Raw genomic sequence first — 18,976 nt, forward strand, 5'->3', positions numbered from 1 at the left:
AGTGTTGGAGTGTGTTTCAAGGGTAAACATTTTAGAGATGCAAATACGAAAAACTTAAAGAAGATCATTTATCTGTAAACAAGCAAAAAAGGCAAGAAAGAATAAATTTAAAATCTCTGGTGAAAGCTCTCAATCTTGAACTCCTGTTAAAATTGATTTTTGCACTTCTGATAATGCTTTACAGATTGTGTGAGTGGACATACTTCTATTCTAGCTTCTAATAATTTCATTGCTTTGTGCCTCTCAAGAAATTCTGCAAAAATTCTGCACCTCAGGTTTTAGGATTTTTTTTTTTTGGTCCTCTCCAGATTTGTCAGTGCAAAATTATCCAAAATAATGTAGGAAAGGAGTGGATGAGCAGTAGTTCCGATGAGCGGAGGGCAGAGCATTATGTAGGTACTGGGAGGATGTATTCCTAAGGTGAAATTTAAGTGTCTGTGACTAAGTTAAATACATTAGAAAAATATGTAACTGCTGAAAGAAAGTAGCCTGAGATGGAGCAGTTGAAGCCTGATGTTCTAGCTAATTACAGTGCAGAAATGGCCACTTGCTATATTGAATTAATGAAAGTTGTGTTAACTTAAATGGTATATGTGAAGTTATGCCTCAAGCTGTGGAGACCACAATTACAAATGGTGCTGCTCTACATCCCTATTGTTGTTTTAACAATGTGCTTCTCTTACAGCTGAATCTATGTACAGTAATCAGTCAATTACTTAAACAGTAAATATTCAGTTAATAGGCATACCTTATTTTTCTCTGAAATATTCTTGGCTATTTCAAAATGCTGTCTGAGGAAACAGGTTTGGAAGTCCTAATCACTGAGGATGTCTATACTTAAAAGTGCTTTGCTTATGCAATCAAGCTTTATTTCTTGTCACTTTAGAAAACATGCATACTCAGCTGTACTAGGTCAGATCACAGCTGTAACCCCCAAAAATTCCTTATAGTGGCCAAAAGCAAGTATGTGTGAATGTAATAGAAACAGGACAATTGTACAATGGTGTTTTGCCCAGGTGCTCTTCCAGCTTTGAGCAATTCCTGAGCTGTTTGTTACCATTAGTGGGTTTGTCTTTTTCTAAATTCCAGCTTCATTTGATGACCTTTACTGTCAACAGTCTAAATGCAAAAAATGTTTTCTGGGAAAGATAGTCTGACACAAGTGTATAAGAGAATAGATTGCTTTAAAAACAAACAAAACAATAAGACCAAACCATCCACAATTATATAGAATGTAATCATGTAATCTGTCTGGAGTGGCAGGAGGAACAGAGCTTACAGGGCTTTTTACCTTCCATCCTGTGATTCCACTTTGGATTCCTTTGGGAACAGGGAAGCAGGCAGGAAATTCCTTAGTTATGAGTGTTGTTTATCTAGTTATTTTGCTCATCCAGGTAATTGCCATCTTTTCACTCTTCCTGTTCAGGGCATTAATTCCATGTGTCTCTCCCATCCTTCCTTTTACTGCTGACAGAGAACATTTTCATTGGTGTGATAGCAGTGGATGTAAGTTTGCATCCTCAATAGGAAAGCACAGGTTTTCTGTGCTGTGGATTGAAGGCCATTTTGGTGAAAGGTTTGTCAGCTTCTTGATTGATCGAGTGACAATCCCTTCTTTGTGATTTAATAGCTAAAAGCTGCAAAGCAGTCATGGCCTTGTCATTTCTCCTTCCTTCCTACCTCTGCTGCAGCTCAAGGCTGCAGCAGAAAGAGCAGTGAGCAGGGAAATCATCCTGAAGCTGGGTCTGGCCTGTGGGCTCCCATGTGGATGGACCATTTGGAACTGCTCAGGAGGGGGAAGAGAGCCACGAGTCTCTGCTTAGCTGGGCTCTCTTTCTCCAGGCCCGTGCCCAGGGAAGCATGGGCTGAGCAGAGATGGTGCAGGTGGTGCAGAGCTGCCATCTTCCTGTGGGAATTCCTGTGCAGGAGGTTCAACTCCAAATCCACAATGTATTCTGTATGCTTTTTTCCTGGAGGAGTCCTTATGTAGGTAGAGTAGGTCTCCTCCCATTTTGTTTCCCCTTTTAAGAAAATAGAAAATATTTATATTTTTATATCTCTCTGCTGTTTGACATGTGTAAATGTATCTTCAAAAGTAGAGATGTATTTTCAAGAAATTTTAGCTTATATTTTCTGTAGAAATCTTAGTCATGTTACAATCTGCATTTATCTTTGCATTGCCTGATTGGAGCTATGCCTCTGTTACATCAATAGGTACATTTTTCTGTGCAACTTCACAGAAACCCCCCTAAAATATCCTCCCTAAACCCCCAAATCCCAAGCAAAACCAAACCAAATAAAGAAAAGAGCTTTAACAGTGTCTGGAAAAATTCAGATAAATTCCTTTCTACTGTCCTCTCTTCCTGGAAACCTCCTGGTGCTGAAATTGAAATGGGTAGTTGCCCAAAGGGGAGGAAAGAGTATTGTTTTTTTTACTCTATTACAGCTGTAGTTGTCATACACTAAAAAAATTGAGATGCAACCAAAGCAACAGAAATCTTCAGATGTAAGCTAATTATGGATGATTAAAATAAATTTTTTTGATCCTAGCATTGGCAATTTGACTGTAAATTCGACACCTTTGAGTGTAAATAAAATGAGAAGCCCATCTATGTCACCTGATCAACATGCACAATATACAGTGCTGCTGCTGCTGAGCCAGATTTGAAGGGGCATGTTGCAATTCTCCTCTGTTAGGGGTTAACTGGGGTTTTGGAAGACAATTGGTGTCTGAAGACAAGAATGATGTGGTGAAAGCAATTTCTCCCCCACCATATCTACTGCCAGATTTTCATGTTTACTTGTATCCCTGTAATGTTAGTTTTTGTTTTCAAAAGTGTCCTAAGTAAAGATTATTCTTCTTTCCGCCATGGTCCCTAGGGGAGAGCAGGTAGTCTGGGTGCTGGGGTTTGTCCTTCAGGGGTGTTGGTGGCTCTGAAGAGCCGTGCTGTAGGAGATTCCAGTTTGTCACACTGGAAGCAAAGCAGATCATCTCTCACTCACAGCCATCAATGCCACTGCTTGGGACATCTCCCCTAGAGCACTGATATTATGTGGCTGTGTAGTTGCCTTCCTCTGTTTAAACAAGCCTGTTGGTGGATGCAGTGGGAATACATAATTGTCCCAGGTGCACAGCCAGATCCATGGCCTGGGACTGCAGCTGTGAGCTCCTAAGTGAGTTGAGGATTGGGCACTACTGGTGGTACCTGGGACTGAGATGAGCAGCCATGGTGATCAGGTCAAGAGGGGTTGGGTTTGCATGCTCCTACCCTTTTATTCCATCCCAAAGCTTCAGTTTCTCAGCCTGAGTCAGCACTTCATGGGGAAATTATGTAAATAATTCATAAACCTGAGGAGAGGGAGTATATATTGCAAAGAACAGTTTTCAAGAAGCTCTTCTTGTTACATTTGAAATCCATGTTAGTGCTATGGGGTGAAATGTCTAAACTGTATTAGTTCCAATTCTTTCAAAGTTTCTGTGTGAAAGAATGGAGGAATGTAGAGTATTGCAAGTTTTAACATTTATTACATGGATTAAACAAATAACTGGGTCAATTCAGTATTTGTAGAGAAGAAAACTCAAAATGCATGTACTCAGCTTCTCTTGTCTGCAAGTAAACCTTTCTTAAATGTTTTCTGAGTTGTTTACTTTTTCCATTAAGATTTTATTTTCACCAGAAAAAAAGTCTGTGGTTATTGTAGGAAATAAATATCTTAAGTTATAAAATGTTAACTCTACATCTAAATCTGTCATGTTGCAAGAGCTTATAGTTCTGAAGAATAACCTTTAGCTTTCTGTTTGGTTTTTTAAATACTTGAGTGGCTGTTTATAGTTCAACAGAAACAGGATTTCCCAAGATTTTATTTTAAATTATCTTATATCTGCTTGTATGCAGACCACATACAAATCTGATCAGCTAAAATTAACTTTCGTTATCAAAAGAGGAGAAAATTACAGAATGTCCTGGTACTATGTGCAGTAAATGAAGCCCAGTTGTAACATGAGGCCAACTGAGGTCCTGAAAATAAAGGAAATTGCCAAGGGAAGAGGGAGCTGGCACAAATGAAGCAGACTTTTACTCTAAAATTTGGACTATTCCTTCTTTACATGCATCCACAAGTGGCATGTGGGTGTAACAACAATGGTCGGTCATGTTCTTATGCTAATTTTAACTATCTCTATAACTATTTAACTTTTCTTTGCTAGTGAATTTCTTGTTGGATTAGGAAAATATAAATGAAAAATATCATGGCTACAGTACAGATGACTTGTCATCACTGGCAGTGTACACAGTAAAATTATTTTGCCCTTAGAGAAAGTTAAATTGTATTTTCTCTTTTAGAAAGTGTAGATGGTTTCACTTGGCCAAATGTTTGGTGCTAACGGGGGAAAAAAGTGCCATGTTTGTCATTGATCACAGACAGCACAGCTTCATGAGGGAGAAGTCCTGCTTGTAAACCCTTCTGTGACAGGACAGCCCACCTAGCTGATCTAGTAAAGCCGGTAGATGTGATCTTTTTGGACTTCAAAAGCAAAACTTTTGGTACTGTCTGTCACAGTGGCCTCCAGCCCAAATGTCCAGCACACAGCTGGATAGCCACGCTCAATGATGGGTGAGCTGCTGGCTCACAGGTTGAGCACACAGGTTACAGTGAATGGGGTGATCAGGCTGGGGTCTGGTCACCAGAGGGGTTCTGCAGGGCTCCATCCTCAGCTCACTTCTCTTCAACATCTTCATTAACCACTGGGATCAGGACTCAAAGGGTCACCAAGTTTGCCAAAAATACTAAATTGGGAGAAGCTGCTGACTCCCTCCAGAGCAGAGAGACCCTGCAGAGGGACCTCAACAAATGAGAGGACTGGGCACTCACCAACTGCATGAAGTTTAACAAGGACAACTGCCGGATTCTGCACCTGGGATGGGGCAATCCTGGTTCTGTGTGAAGACTGGGGAATGACTTGCTGGAAGGCAGGGCTGCAGAAAGGGACCTGGGGGTCCTGGTCACTGGCAATCTGAACATGAGCCAGTGGGGCTTTTTTTATTTCTTCAGCAAGTGCCCCATGGAGTGGAAAGGAGTCTAAAGGGACAGCTGAGTGTCAGTTACTTCACCAGTTAATGTAAAAGTAGGAGAGAAGATTTCCCCTTGCTTTGAAATGAGAGAAGATGGAAATTGCTCAATCTTGAGATGGGGATATATTTTTGTTTTGAATTATGTGGAGTCCTGTGTATACTGTGTACAACTCAGTAAAGAGTGTTGACTTAAAATTAAGTCTGTAAAGGAGTAAACTTGGATAAATAGGGGGTTATTTTTGGTAAGTGCCCTGCTGAATGAAAACCTTACTAAATGAACACAAGGAGATCTCCAACACTTCAGAAAGATTGAAAATTACTTTTCAAAACACAGCAGGCTCACTAATGCTCTTTTGTTGTTGCTTTCTATTAACTTCATTGGAGTTGGGAGATAGGAACCAGCCTGGAAGTCACAGGTCAGGCTCAGTATTACTTTTTGGTCATAGCTGTCACAAAACTCATCAGTCTTGCTGTTGAAGTTTGAGGGTAGGGCGTCTACCAGAACCTGAGCTGTTGTACAAGATGCTGAGCTTTCTTATGGTCATCAAAGCTGCTTTTCTTGTGCATGTTGTTGGACATAGACAGTAAAGGTGATGTGTTGTTTTAAATACAGTATTTCAACAAGCTCAGATTTAGTATAGAAATAGGACATGAATTGCTGCTTTTAAATCTGTCTGCCTTCAGGGAATTAAAGGAACAAAATAGTTGTACTGGAAGTTCTGTGATTAAAAATAAAAAGGTTGTGGGCAGTGGAGATTGTATCTGAGCAGCTTGACTTCACCAAACAGCCTTTGCATTAACAATTTGCCAAATGTGTTCGATTTCCTCATATTAAAACTTTTAGGGGGCAAGTTTGAAGTGCTGGTCAGGAAAGTATACATCCTAAACTAGTTTTTATTATTTCAATAAAATGGTTTGTCAGTTCACTTGATTACAGAGTTGACACATAAGTAATCATATTTGCCAGTTTTATACACATACCCTCCAGAAGTTGGCTTACCTCTTACTGCCCAGCCAGGAGTGACTCTGCCTCTGTATAGTTCACAGAATGACACAGTTCATGCACTAGTGTTTTACAGTGTGAGCATCTGTACTGTTTTGGAAGGAGTGAGTGGTTTTCAAATGCTGTTGTCAGCAAATCTGTTACCTTGTGTACCAGAAATTCCTTTTTCTTTGTTTTATATGTTTGAGCTAAAAAAGGAGTTGATCCTTAAGGGTTGTGGTGGTGTTTAACATCCTTTGTTTCTACCTTTTTAAAAGAAACAAACCATAAAGTACTAACTGTTGCTCTGGCCATACAAAGTCTTTCTGTGCGTGCCATGTCCTTGAACTGTATTTTCTAATTTCATGAGCTATGAAACAGTATAAAAACATTTCCAATGACCAGCTGAGAACCTCTCATAAATGCATTCTTAGTTATATTTTGTTTTCTGCAACCAAACAGAGGCAAATTGTTTTATGATGTTTTCTGTTTATTTTTATCCACATTTGGAATGTGAATGGAAGGATGATGGTTAATAAATATCAGCGCACTTAGCACAGAGGGCTACTAAGGAAAGCTGGTGTTTTACTTTACTTTTCATGGACCTTTGTGATAAGTGGTGTCCTAATGCAGTCATGGTGAGCAAATTAATAATGAAATTGTGAGCATCAGTGGAACCCTCCTGGTAGTCATATCAGGCCTGAGACAGTAATGATGTTACTTGCTGTGGAGTGCAGTAGCCATGGAACCAGAAACTTTCTTTCTTTCCTTCATGCTTTCTTTCCTTCATGCTACAAGGCATTCCTGCCATAGGTGTAACAATAGTGGGCTTGAAGGAGAGTAGGAACTGATTGACTGGACACAACAATAGCCCTGCTCAGGAAAAAAGGGGGAAATTGGGCTGTAAGCCAATAATAGCTACTCTCTTCGAGCCGGTACTTTAAGACTTTCTTGCACTTTGAACAAATAAAATACATTTCTCTGACTGGCATCTGTGGAGGGAATGAAGTAGAACACTCATGCTGAACAGTTTTCTTTCAGCAAAACAAGTGCTTGAGCTACTGACTGTGTAGTGTATTGCTACAGTGCAACCACGGAGTGCAGATGCAGACTCATGCATGCCAGACTTTTAAACAAGCAATCTGAAAATGCATTTTACTGCTGCATTTTTAAGCCTAGCTGCGCTGGCGTCTACCAATTCCAGCCTGGCTCATGTAGGCCACCCAGCCAAGCTGAGTTACATCTGCATCTCAGAATGGTTCCCTGGTAAGAAGAGAAACTGGGTGGCCAGTTTGTTGGAGTCTGTAGATCTGTTTGCCCACGAGTGTTGTGGTGTGGTAATGCTTCACTGCTCAAGTTTAGGGTGAAATGTGGATGAACACAGTGTTATCAGCAGAGTAGGTTATTCTGTATGAAATCAGGTGCTTGACTATGCTGCTCTTGGAACCAAAGCTTCCATTGCACTTCTGTATTAGTTGTCAGTCTTAAAGTCCTTGCTGAAACCAGGATTAAACAAGGTTGTTAAGCTTACCTGGAACTTCACTGGAGCCTAATATTTTCTAAACATTTTTGTTTGTTTTCCTTCTTAATATAGCACGGTTTATAGCTTGTTAAGTGTGGGTTCATAGCTTATTAATTCTGGGTTCTCTATTTTGAGGCTTTGGGGATTTTCTTTCCTTCCTGCCTGGCACCAGCCATAGAGATGTAGAAATGTAAACTGCAAAACTTCTATAGGTCATTTTGACTTATTTAAGGCTCTTGTAGTTCAGAGTTCATTCTGTGATCTACTACTTAGGTGTTTAGCCATTGCATCTGAAAATCCTTGTGATGATTATAATTTTGCAAAGGATATAGTTGTTCATTAAAAATTCAGCTGACACTGCTAACTACTTTTTATAAAATGTGTTGACTTGTCCGTAAATGAAATTTTTTAATAACTGGTAACTGAAGAGAGATTTTATTTTTTTTACAACTCACCTGAAGTCCTGCTTTGCCTTTTTAGCTCCTTCTCAGTTTCCACAGGTGTGTGTCTTCCCAGTTTCACATTTATGATCTGAGCTTTACCAAGCTATTTGTCTTTTTTCACTAAGCCAAAAAATGTTCATCATGCACACAAACAGTCATAAGGTGGTTGTATGCTATCTCTGTTGATTCCTAAACCAGTTTAACTCAAGGACACATTTCACCTTGGTAGAAATTTTTATTAATATTTTTGGTAGTACTTGTGGAGAAACTTTACACTGCAACAAAAGAATGAAGTAGGTCTTTATGCAAATAACTTCTTTGAAGCCAAAGAAAAATGCTCAAACACTCCCACAGTAGTCCAGAGCTCTTTGTAGTAGCCCAAAGACAGCTTCCAACACATACATCTTCTTGTTCTTAAAAGTGAGAAATTATGTCTTCTGGCTTTGAAACCAAGGGTAGGAATTGCTTTAGTGTTACCTTAAGTGTATTTGTGCTAGATGCCACTCCTCTGCTCCTCACCTTGGGAATGCTAAATTAATTTCGTCTTGGAGAGTGTTCAGACCACTGAAACTGCACACTTGACCCAGCTTGTGAAATGAATCATAGGGTCAAGTATGGGTAAAAGAATATTTTTGTGATCACTCCTTGCCAACAGACAAACAAATCTGTGAGGGAAAAGAAAACCCAACCTGTTATAACTAGTGGTTACACTGGTTTGTTTTGAATTTGCAACTGTCTCTGGTTTCTAATAGGATCTGTTCATAAGTGCAAGGAAAAGTTAGAAACCTTTTTTTACACTCCTTATACTGGAGACTTGACTGAAAACATGAAGATTTTGAGCACCAGATACTGAAAACGTTTTGTTGCATATATTGACCCTAAGTGTATGTTTTGTTGGGAGTAACTCCGTTGGAAAGCTCAAAACTGGGAAAACAAAACATAGTTTTACTGTATGATTCTGTTTCCAAGGGTCAAAGCATACATACATATATATATATATATGCACACATATACATTTGTCCTGTGGCTTTTTATTTGGCAAACCAAATACTGATTCCTGGCAAAACTGAGCATTCCTTTATTCTCTGCAGAGGCGGGCTAGCTGAGAGGTTATGTCGGCTCCAGAACAGAGAAAGATCTGCCATTAGCTTCTGGAGGCATCAGTGTCTTTCAGATGATAAAATCCCCTCAGGTAAGACATAATACAATGTCACTGTGAAAGTATTATACCTACATGTATGTATCTATGGCCTATGTAGGGGGAAAAGTGAAGTTTATATTATTTGCTGGTCTTTCCTGACCTGGGTTTAATGCTATAGTGATGGTCTTCTGAGCTAATAATTGCATTTCTCGTAATTATGAAGGTTTCTAACGACTCAGTCATCATTTCAATGCATCAGGTAAAGGATATATTTTAAGTAGCCTCCATCTAAGTTCTTCACAGCTCCATGATTTCCAGCATCACATGGAAAAATAGTGTTTTCAGCAGGTTGTAGGACAACTCAAGTTTTAATTTATGGGTGTTCAGATTTTTTTGGTGGCTTTTTTTCTTTCTTTAAAATCAACCTTTCCTCTTGTTGTTTTTGCATTGTGATCACTTCTTGACAACAAACAAACAAACAAATAGATAAAAATTCATGGATAAGTGCTGAAATGGTGAGTGGCACCACGTGTGAGCAAATAGTGCACAACTATGAAATGAGTGTGAAACATAACTACAGTGTGCACATCACTTAAAAACAAACAGTGAGAGTCATGCAAATTAGTACTGGTGACTGATAGCACCATCTTTCAGTAGCGTTTATTGAGAGGTAATGGATTCATAGAGTTTAAGTATAAAGAAGTAGTTAAGTTTTTTAATTAGCTTCTGTCTGTGTGACTGTAGTCTACAAAATGTCACGTATTTATTCTGTATTAAGCCAACTGCTTGTTTTTGAGCATATATTGACTTGCATTTATTTTTCAGAAAGTCCTCTGGTCTTAATTTGAAAACACATGGATAAGTGTATCTAAGTGAATCTATAATTTGCTTTGAGAGTTTGCCCCCAGTTCTACTCCCAAATTTTTGAAGGTGATTTTTCTTCCAAATCTGAATTTGTCTGGCTTCAGTTCCCCTCTTTTGTTTCTTGTTTCTCCCTTAAAGAGCCCTTTAGTATGTGACATTTTCCCTTTCTGGCACTTGCATAGCAAAACCTCTGCTGCCTCACAGTTTTCATAAACTAAACAGACTGAGCTTTTTAAGGGTCTCTAAAGCATTTTTATCAGTGTTCAAGTGACTTTCATGGTTTTTTGCTGTACCTTTTGAACTTTTCAGAAGGGTCTTAAGAACAAGGATAGCAATTCTATGTGTTCTTCATACAATGCATAGCAATTCTATGTGTTTAGTGTCATTAAAATCATTGGCCAGCTCCAGATTCACTTCTCAGCCTCCAGGATATTCGAGGCCTGTGAGAAGTGTTTGAGTCTGGTTTGGCTTTGGTCACAGCACGGTGCTGGAACTTCACCTGGAATTGATTGTCCAGTATGATTTTGGAACCTCCACAGCTATTTTTTTCTGAGATGCTGTTTCCTACTCTCCAGCTACTCTTTCTGCTTCTTCTGCCTAAACACAGGGAAGTATTTGTGCTGTATTGTGGCTGATTTTACTTAAGTAGTACAGCTAACCATGCAGTTCAGGTCACTGTATAGCCAAAGCCTGTCCTCTTTTAGTCACAGATTTGCTTGAGTTTGTGGCATTCACACAGTTATGTCACTGATGAAACAATAGCATGAGTGTTTACTTGCAAGTCCTGCTGGAACTGCTGTTACTCAGTTGTAATTCTCCACTGCTAAAAAGTCTAACTGTAATTCACAAAGTTAGCTCTCGGGATTTTGATTTTTTTTGCATTTCACTCAAAGGGTGCATTACTCATAGTGAAAATGGTTGATTTTTCATAAGAAGGTTGTATGATTTAGAGTTACACCCAAACTCTTGGCTAAAGCTTGATCTGAGTTTCTCATTGGAGTTTTAGAGGGCTTACATCCCTACATCCCTTGGCCATTTGCATGCTGTTTGTTCACAATGCCACCCATGCAGAGTAGCACGTTGTATTTCTGACCTTAATTCCTTACTTATTTTTCCAGCCACTTTGCCTAGATCTGATGTCAGGCTAGTTGGTCCCCAGTTATATTGTAAGCCGCTTTGTTTACCCTTCCTGAATAGTAGCACAATATCATCATCCTTTGAGTCTTCTGGAATTTCACCAGTATCTGAATACACTCTAGAAAGTGACATCAGGGAAGCAGAGATGTCTTTAGCCAGCTCTTTCTAGAAATGCTATGCTGAAAATTGTACAGGCATGCTTACTTAAAACCATGAGAGGTTACTTCATCATTCTTATGTGGTGTGAGGACATCCTCTCACTGCTTCTCAAGTATGGAACATAAATAGATATTGAACAGGCTTGCCTTTTTAAATAAAATCAACATTTTTAATGCACTTTGTAGTAACAGACCTCCAACATTGCTAATATTCTTTTTGTCCTAGTTTCACATGTGTCATTGCAAAACTTTGTGTTTGGCTGCTCACCATTTTGTTAAACCAACTTCTAGGCTGAAATATTCCATGCTAAACATCTGCCCCTGGCTGAATTCCTTTCTTTGATTCTTCTTTTTTCTTTCAGAAAATGAGTCAGGATTCGTTAGCATTTTATGAGAAAAAAGGCTATGGGAAAATACCTTGCTCTATTCTTAAGTACATTTAAAAAATTCTGATGAGTGTCTTTAAGATGATTTAGTTTTGGCAGAAGATGAACTATTTCTGGGATATGCCTTTTCCATCATAACAAAAAATGTACAAGAAATCTTTAGGACAAACTGCTGTTTCATTTACCCTTCAAGCATTTGCTACAATTTCTGAAAAATGCTGAACATGCCATAAATTTAGGAATACACTTCAACTCCACAGCTTCATTTTCACTTCCAATTCTCAATCCTTATTCCAAAGTATGATGATTATAAAATTATCATTAAAATAGCTGTGATAATATTTTGGGGATACTTTTTCATCTAGAGCAAAATTTATTTTTGATAGTTGTATTCTTAGAACAGCCATAATGTTTTGTAACACCAAAATGAAATTGGTGTTTGGTTTGGAGAACATCAGTTGGAATGGTTGAAATTTTAGTAATGTAACTAGATAACCTTCTCTTTGCTTCTAGTCAGGAATGTGAAGTGTCAGCACAGCAAATGCATGCCATTTTCAGCTTTCATCTCTTTAGGTTCAAATTAAGGCTTTCTCACTAATCTAAGAATCTTCTTGAATTTTGTTTCCCCACTGTTTTGCCCAGTAACATTTCTAAGCCAGACTGTTTCTGACTTCAGCACAGAGTTAGAGGAAAGAACTTTTCAAATAGCAAACTCATTTGAGTCACTAAAGAATCCTGAAGATTAATGTGGAGGATTGAAGTAACTTAGTTGCTGGGAGAGCTGTCACGTCATTTTGGATATCCCATAGACATGCAGACCAGAAGTTCATTGCTAAAGCAGCAGGGAGCAATTTCAAATGAGATTGGTTTAAAGTCCTCCTTACGTATGAGATTTAAGGAAAAATGTTTCCAGAAGTTCCAGCTGTCACTCCTGTTAGACATTTCAAACTGCAGAATTTCATGCCTTTATTTTGCTGTGACTTTTAGGTTGTATCCATGTCCATATTACTGAAACCCCCCTAGTTTTCAGCTTTGTTTTTTTTTTTTTTTTTTAAATCCTGTCTGTTACCTCCCTGACCCCTTTCTGTAAGTAACCATTGTGGTTTGGCTGCCTCTTGGTCACTGGGATGAATCACTGCCCAGAAGAGAGCACCTCCTTTCAGAGAGCACGCACTTTCTGGTGTTTATGCAGCACACAGGGTCTCACTTTGGCTGACTCATTCTGCAGGGTAGAAGAAACCTTTGTGCTTTCTCAGATTTTGACAATTTTGGGCCACAGTCACATTTTAGCGCTGGTCCCTGTGTTGAGATAGGCACTCACTAAGGACATGGGTTTCTGCAAGGTGAATCCCACTTCTGTAAATCAAGGTAGTCATACCGGGCAGAGTTCTGAAGGGAGGGAAGACCAGAGTTTGCCCGTGCTCCACAGCATTGTCTGGATGCTCTCTGTGGTTCAGCTCTAACAGAGGCAAATGTCAGGCTCTGCCACAAATCCAAAATTTTCTGTTCTTCACAAGATGTAAAAGGGGGGCTGAGGTGCAGGCCATGTAACAGCGAGTCTCTGAGCAGCCAAGCTGATGGTTTGAGGGTACTCTCTGCAAGGGCGTGTAGACCATTTGCAGGCTCTATTCTGTATGCAGTGCTGCAACTTCCCCATGAAGTTTCCTGTTTGGGCAAAGAGGAGATCTGGACAGCTGAAAGAGAGAGAGAGAAAAAAAACCGAACCCACAACAAAAACCCAAACCTTTTTCCTGTCAACATCTGCTGGAAGAAAAAATAGTGGTTTTCTGAGTTACATTTAGACAATCTTCCTGTCTATAGGAGGGGACACTAATAATATTTAAAGCAAAGTCATGTAGATTCCTACTGTAACTTCTGAAATTCTGCTTTTCTGTACATCCTACCTTCCACTGGTTTTGTTTGTCTTGCAGCTATCATCAAAGCAGTTCTTTACCTTAAATGCAGAAACATTTTATTCTCTAGCATTTGTAATCTGGTGCAAGATTTGGTACTTGTTGATCCAAGGTTAAAATTCATGACTGTGTTACAACCGAATTTGAGTAGTAAACTGACAATAAAACAAAACCATTGATCTTTCTTTCCAAACTGCTCCTTCCTCACAGGGAAAAGTGACCTTCAAAGGGCAGCAAATTTTCAGTTTACTGAGGCAAATGGAATGTATGCATGAGGGGAGGATGAAGCCCTGGAGATGAGGACAGGGTTTCATGTCACACATTTTCAGGAAGTCTGAAAGGGTTACAGAAGAGAATATAAACAATCTCTCCCTCTCTTCCAGTTTCATTGACTAGTTAAGATGATGGGAAGAAATGTTTTTAGCAGCTTGAATGCCAAGAAATTTGTACTTGATGAAGAAAACATGGGTAGCCCTTAACAGGGTTTCCTTTACTATGTAAAATTCTTCTAAAAAGACAGAAATGTGAGATTTGCTAGTTGTTGCTTATTTCTTAGTTCTTGATAGTTTGTTTTATGACTTAAGGGTTAATGCAATAAATTAGAGACATGGCAAGTTGCCAATTTTTCTTTCCTAGCCAACTGTCTGAACTTGTTACAGCATTGGAAAGGAAAAAATCAAAAAGTAAACTTGTCTTCTTCAAGCAAGAATTCTTTGTATTGTTTTTGTTTTCCTATGAAAAACAATAATGACATGCATAGTCTCTTCAAGTAGCTTACATATGTTCTTATAAAGAATTTGTAGTGTTTAAAGCACAGCCAGATTCAGCAGACCTTTAAAAATTTATATAAATGTGGCAAGAAGCCATCATGCCTATGAGAGACTCGGTGTGTTTCTAAGAAAAATCTTCTTGAATGGCTTCAGAAGTTACCAGCCCAGGAAGAATAACAACATGTATAGATCAGAACAGCAACCAGATGGTTTTGTACACTTTCTGTAAACCTTGAAACCCAGACCTGGCTTTCAGCATTGACTTTGAATTACAAGGGTCTGCTTGGTATCTACCTGCTTGCTGAGTTTGTTACTCCTCCACCTGCAAGTCATACATGAGGGAGGAGAAAGAGCAATAATGGGATGCCAAGCAAAAGAATGTTTTTGTTTTGATTTGTGCCTGTAAGTTGACATTTTATACTTTTTACACTTAAGAATGAAAGTAAAACTTTGTGGCTTGAACCAGAAAGTGGTTGGCTGTTCTTCCACTGCAGATAGTATGTGATGTCCCAGGAGAGTGTCTACTAACTGCAGTTTTGGAACCACATTTGACAATTAGAAGTTAAATTATGTTGGGATGAAATTATGCCTTTGAAAAACAACTGAGTGAGACAAATTTGGAAGAGTGTTGCTAGTTTGTTTTAATAAACAAAGCATGAAGTGGAATTTTCTTTGTTTCCTTTATAATTCCATAATGTGTATTTGACCTATTCATCTGAGCCAAAGGCAAAGAGTGACTTTCATTCTTTGTGCAGTGAGTACTATTCCCAGCCTTAATTGCCCAAAATTCTTTGTACTTTCAGTGGGAAAGTTTATTTTATAAAACCTTTTACCTAAGATTAGTAGAAATTTGACTTGTTTCAAACACCTGTATTTTGCATACTGCGTATTTTTAAAGAATTTCCCAGTTAAGAGAAAGTATAACTTAACTTCTCAACCATGTGTTTAGAAATGTCAGGTACAGTAAAAAATTGCTTCTAAACTGCGGTTCATGTATACTATTTGTTTGATAGTTCTTTGAGCAAAAGTAACAGTAATTTGTTTTTCTTAAAAGTATCTGTCCTTTCCCCGTATCATTCAGATATCACTAAGATAAAGAATTTGACTGTTTATCTGATAAGAACAAGCTGCCTTCACTATTTTTGCACAAAACATATATTTGTTAGCAGGTTTTCACATACTAATGTGGCTTCAAGCAAGCTCATCTTCCTCCCTTGTGTCTTCTTATGAGTTTGTAATGGCTTTATTCAGAAAGCTCTACTTGCATAAGGGTAATTTTTAAATTTATCTAAAAGGAAGGTGGTGAAAGAGTCTTCCTTTTGCCTCTTGTTGTGCTTGCTTGGTCTTTTTTATCCATGTGACTTGTGGCTGAGGAATTTTATTTTGTCAGTCTTGCTTTTCATGATAGTTCATACTTGTAGGTATGCATATGGTCCTTATTACTATAGACTTTTTATATCACAATAGTAATAATTTCCACTCCATTCTTCTTCATGCTTGGATATAAGTTGGGGTTTTTTCTGTGATGCTCAGTGGAGCAGAGCCATTCACTGCTTGGCATTTTCCTATGCTTCAGTTTTCTTTTGTGTTTCTAAGTGGTCTGTGTTGTTGTAGTTCACTATTCTCTGCATTGGTACTGTGGCCTTTATGAACTGATTTCTGCCTTGTGTGATGTGATTGTTACATTCAGTTAGATTCAGATGGGCACATCACATCCTTCAGCCCTGGGGGTGAGATTCGTTCTTACAACATGGCAAGACTTTTAAATTTTCAGGAAGAATGGAAAATTGAAAAATTCAGGAGTACCGGCTGTCACAGACTAAACTTGGCTTTGTGCTCTTGTTGATGTCATGGTGTTACTGTTGGTTCTGCTGGTCTGATCTGCATGGAGGTGCACTGCCTATCCCAGCTGAAGCATTCAAACCACGCCGAATTCAGTCTGAAACTGAATCTGAATTCATTCTGAATCTGAAACTTTTTCAGTCTGAAAAAGTCCTGAAACACTTTGTCTCACTCTGTAGGTCTTGTAGTGATTGCGCTGCTGCTAGAGTTCTACTGGCCAGCTCTAAAGAGAGCTTCTTCCCTTTCAGAACTTTCCATTTAAGGCTACAGGTGCTTTTTTGGAACACTTGAGCAGTAGCATTTTAGCAAAATTCATTGGAGTGAGGTGAAACTGCGTACAGTCTTACCGATATTGACATTTGATGCATTTCCACACATCAAGCACCATGGATCCTCTCCTTGCAGTGTGTTCAGCTTCCTGTCACTGTGTCACTAGAGAAACATAAAATATGTGGCTCCCAAGAGATCATAATTTCTATATTTTCCTCCTCATTTGTCTTCCTTATTGGTAGTTACAGAGTTATTAAAACAAACTTTAGAGTTGTATTTCAGGCACTGAAGCCAGAATGTCTGAACATTTGTTTTTTTTTAAATTGTGCTTCTCAATGTTTTTTTCATTTTCTTGTCTCCAAACTGGTTTTTAGTTGTTGAGAGTCAAAGCAGGCTGGCTTTCTTCTTAGCCTGGCTCCTAGGCTGCCCTTGGCATGGCCAGTGCATTATCTGTGACCATGTACATTCAGTGTTGATGTGGCCTAAATATATGTGTCTGCTGAGAAGCCACTGTGTTAGGTCTGAAGATTAGGGGCATTCAGTCTGCCAGACACTGTAGAGTCATCTGAAGTCTTCATAGGGCTCAACACCTCAGGGTCTATGAGCTCCAAAGGAATGGGGAGCTTTCTTTTGCCCTTCCCCCAGTCCCCCCCCTTTTTTTTTTCCCTTCTTTTTGTTTCTTTTTAACCCTTCTGGAATTCAGAGTAAATGCAGAACATCTGCAAAGTAGCGCATCAAAATATATTTTGGTGTCATGGTGTATGACATGGTATATGGCTGAAGGGCAGCATCTCCCTGTGTACTAAAGTAATAAACAAAAATGAAAATAAGCACCCAGGGAAACTGATGCATTCAGTGTGAAATTGGTTTGTTCATCTCCCAGGCACTGGAATTATCTTTGAGCTACTTCATGTCTGGGTTGCAAATTGGAGTGAAAAACCAACAGCCCAGAGGACACCTGGAATTAAATAATTAACTGTGTATGTCAGAGCAGATCTCTTAGGTGGTTAAACCAAAGTGCATCTAGCTTAGGATCCTGTTTCTGCCAATGACAAGAGCTATCAAAATGCCTAGGAAAAGTGATAACAGGGCTAACACTTGATGGTATTTTCCCAAAATATTCTCCCAAATACTTCCCACAGATCTCTGACTGGGTGACTTTCTAAATCAGAATTACTGTCTGTGTTCTTAGTAGTTCTAAATATGTTTTTCTCCTACCAAAAGGTTACTAGTTGTTTTTCTGAACCCATGCATACAACATCGACCTGTTGTGATCATACTGTTATAGATCATCAGCCTTTTTTGGAAATTATGCCCAAGATCATTGCCAGGTTTGCTCCATTACTACTTTTGCTGAAAAGACCTTTCCCTGTGATATCAAATGTTCTGCTAATAGTAGCAGTGAGAGGTTGATGTTCCATTTGCCCAGTTTTGGATCAGGATTTCTTCATCTTTTTCAGAGCTTCTTATTTCTTGTCTGGAAGGTGAGAGAGATTCCTACCAATCACAGCAAGGCTTCACCAAAGATGCTTCCCTGCTTAAATGGCTCATTCCTCCTACCAATCAGTCTCTCTCATGGATTTCACTCTTTCTGGATTTCTGGACCGCTTGCAAATTGTGAAGGAACTTATTTGTTTGCTCATGGTCCATCTGGCAATAGTTTCTGTCTGTTGCTTTTCAGAGGGTGGCATTTATCACAGTGGTGTTCTGCAAAGGGTGATGTAACTAATCTAGCTCCTAACTGGTACCTGATTTTTCTTGTACACTGTCCTTTCTGTGATCAATATGTGGATTCAGTAGTAGCCAGCATGTTACTGCATACATTTGTGAAGATTTCTCTTCTTATGGAAAATTCTGTGAGAAGTGAGGGAGCATTACAGGCCTTGGTGGCTGATCCCCTCCTTTCAGATGGTGTTCTTTAGAGGGCACATGTTATACACCTCAAATACCTCTGCAAAATTCATACTCAGCTAGATTTATCACTGCCTTTCTGGTTTTCCCTGTGGCACCTTAAGCCCTGTGTATCAGTGATTGAATTACATTTCATGCCCCTGGGATGAATAAACTCCCTGTTTCTACTCATGGGGCCAGATATTTCAAATGATCCTTGTGTCAGTGGATGTTTTCTCTGACTTTCCAGCTGACTCTGAGAGATGCTGGAAGGGGCAGCTGTCCATGTTAGGCTGTGTTCCAGGACCAGTGAGCTGCAGCAGCACTCTGTCACCAGAGCTCAGAACACCCAGGGCTTGGCTGAGAAATGCACCTGTGTCTCACACTGAGCAGGCTGATCTGGGTTTCCATCTTTGTCTCCCCCAAGCATTTCACTTTACAGAGGCCTCTGGAATCAGATTGAATATTTTGAGAAGGTCCTTCACTGCAAGTGTGGTTGATCAGTGAAACAGGCTCCTCACAGCACCAAGGCTCTCATTTCAAGGAACATTTGTTGTATGATTTAGTGTTAGGTGATCCTCTGAGA

At 39.2% G+C, this 18,976-nt stretch overlaps 1 protein-coding gene across 5 annotated transcripts in view; it reads left to right on the plus strand.

Moving 5' to 3' along the window:
* The window catches only part of SPIDR (scaffold protein involved in DNA repair), a 196,367-nt gene that overhangs the window by 52,275 nt on the left and 125,116 nt on the right, over positions 1-18,976 (plus strand). For all 5 annotated transcript variants that reach the window (XR_010439214.1, XM_064706073.1, XM_064706070.1 and 2 more), the window contains exon 7: positions 9,111-9,211. Coding sequence is in view for 4 of the 5 variants with exons in the window: in XM_064706073.1 (XP_064562143.1) it covers positions 9,111-9,211 (101 nt within the window). In the remaining variant the exon portion in view is untranslated. The remainder of the gene's footprint in view (positions 1-9,110; positions 9,212-18,976) is intronic.

The sequence above is a fragment of the Zonotrichia leucophrys genome, chromosome 2, assembly GCF_028769735.1.
Source record: "Zonotrichia leucophrys gambelii isolate GWCS_2022_RI chromosome 2, RI_Zleu_2.0, whole genome shotgun sequence".
Taxonomy (NCBI): domain Eukaryota; kingdom Metazoa; phylum Chordata; class Aves; order Passeriformes; family Passerellidae; genus Zonotrichia; species Zonotrichia leucophrys.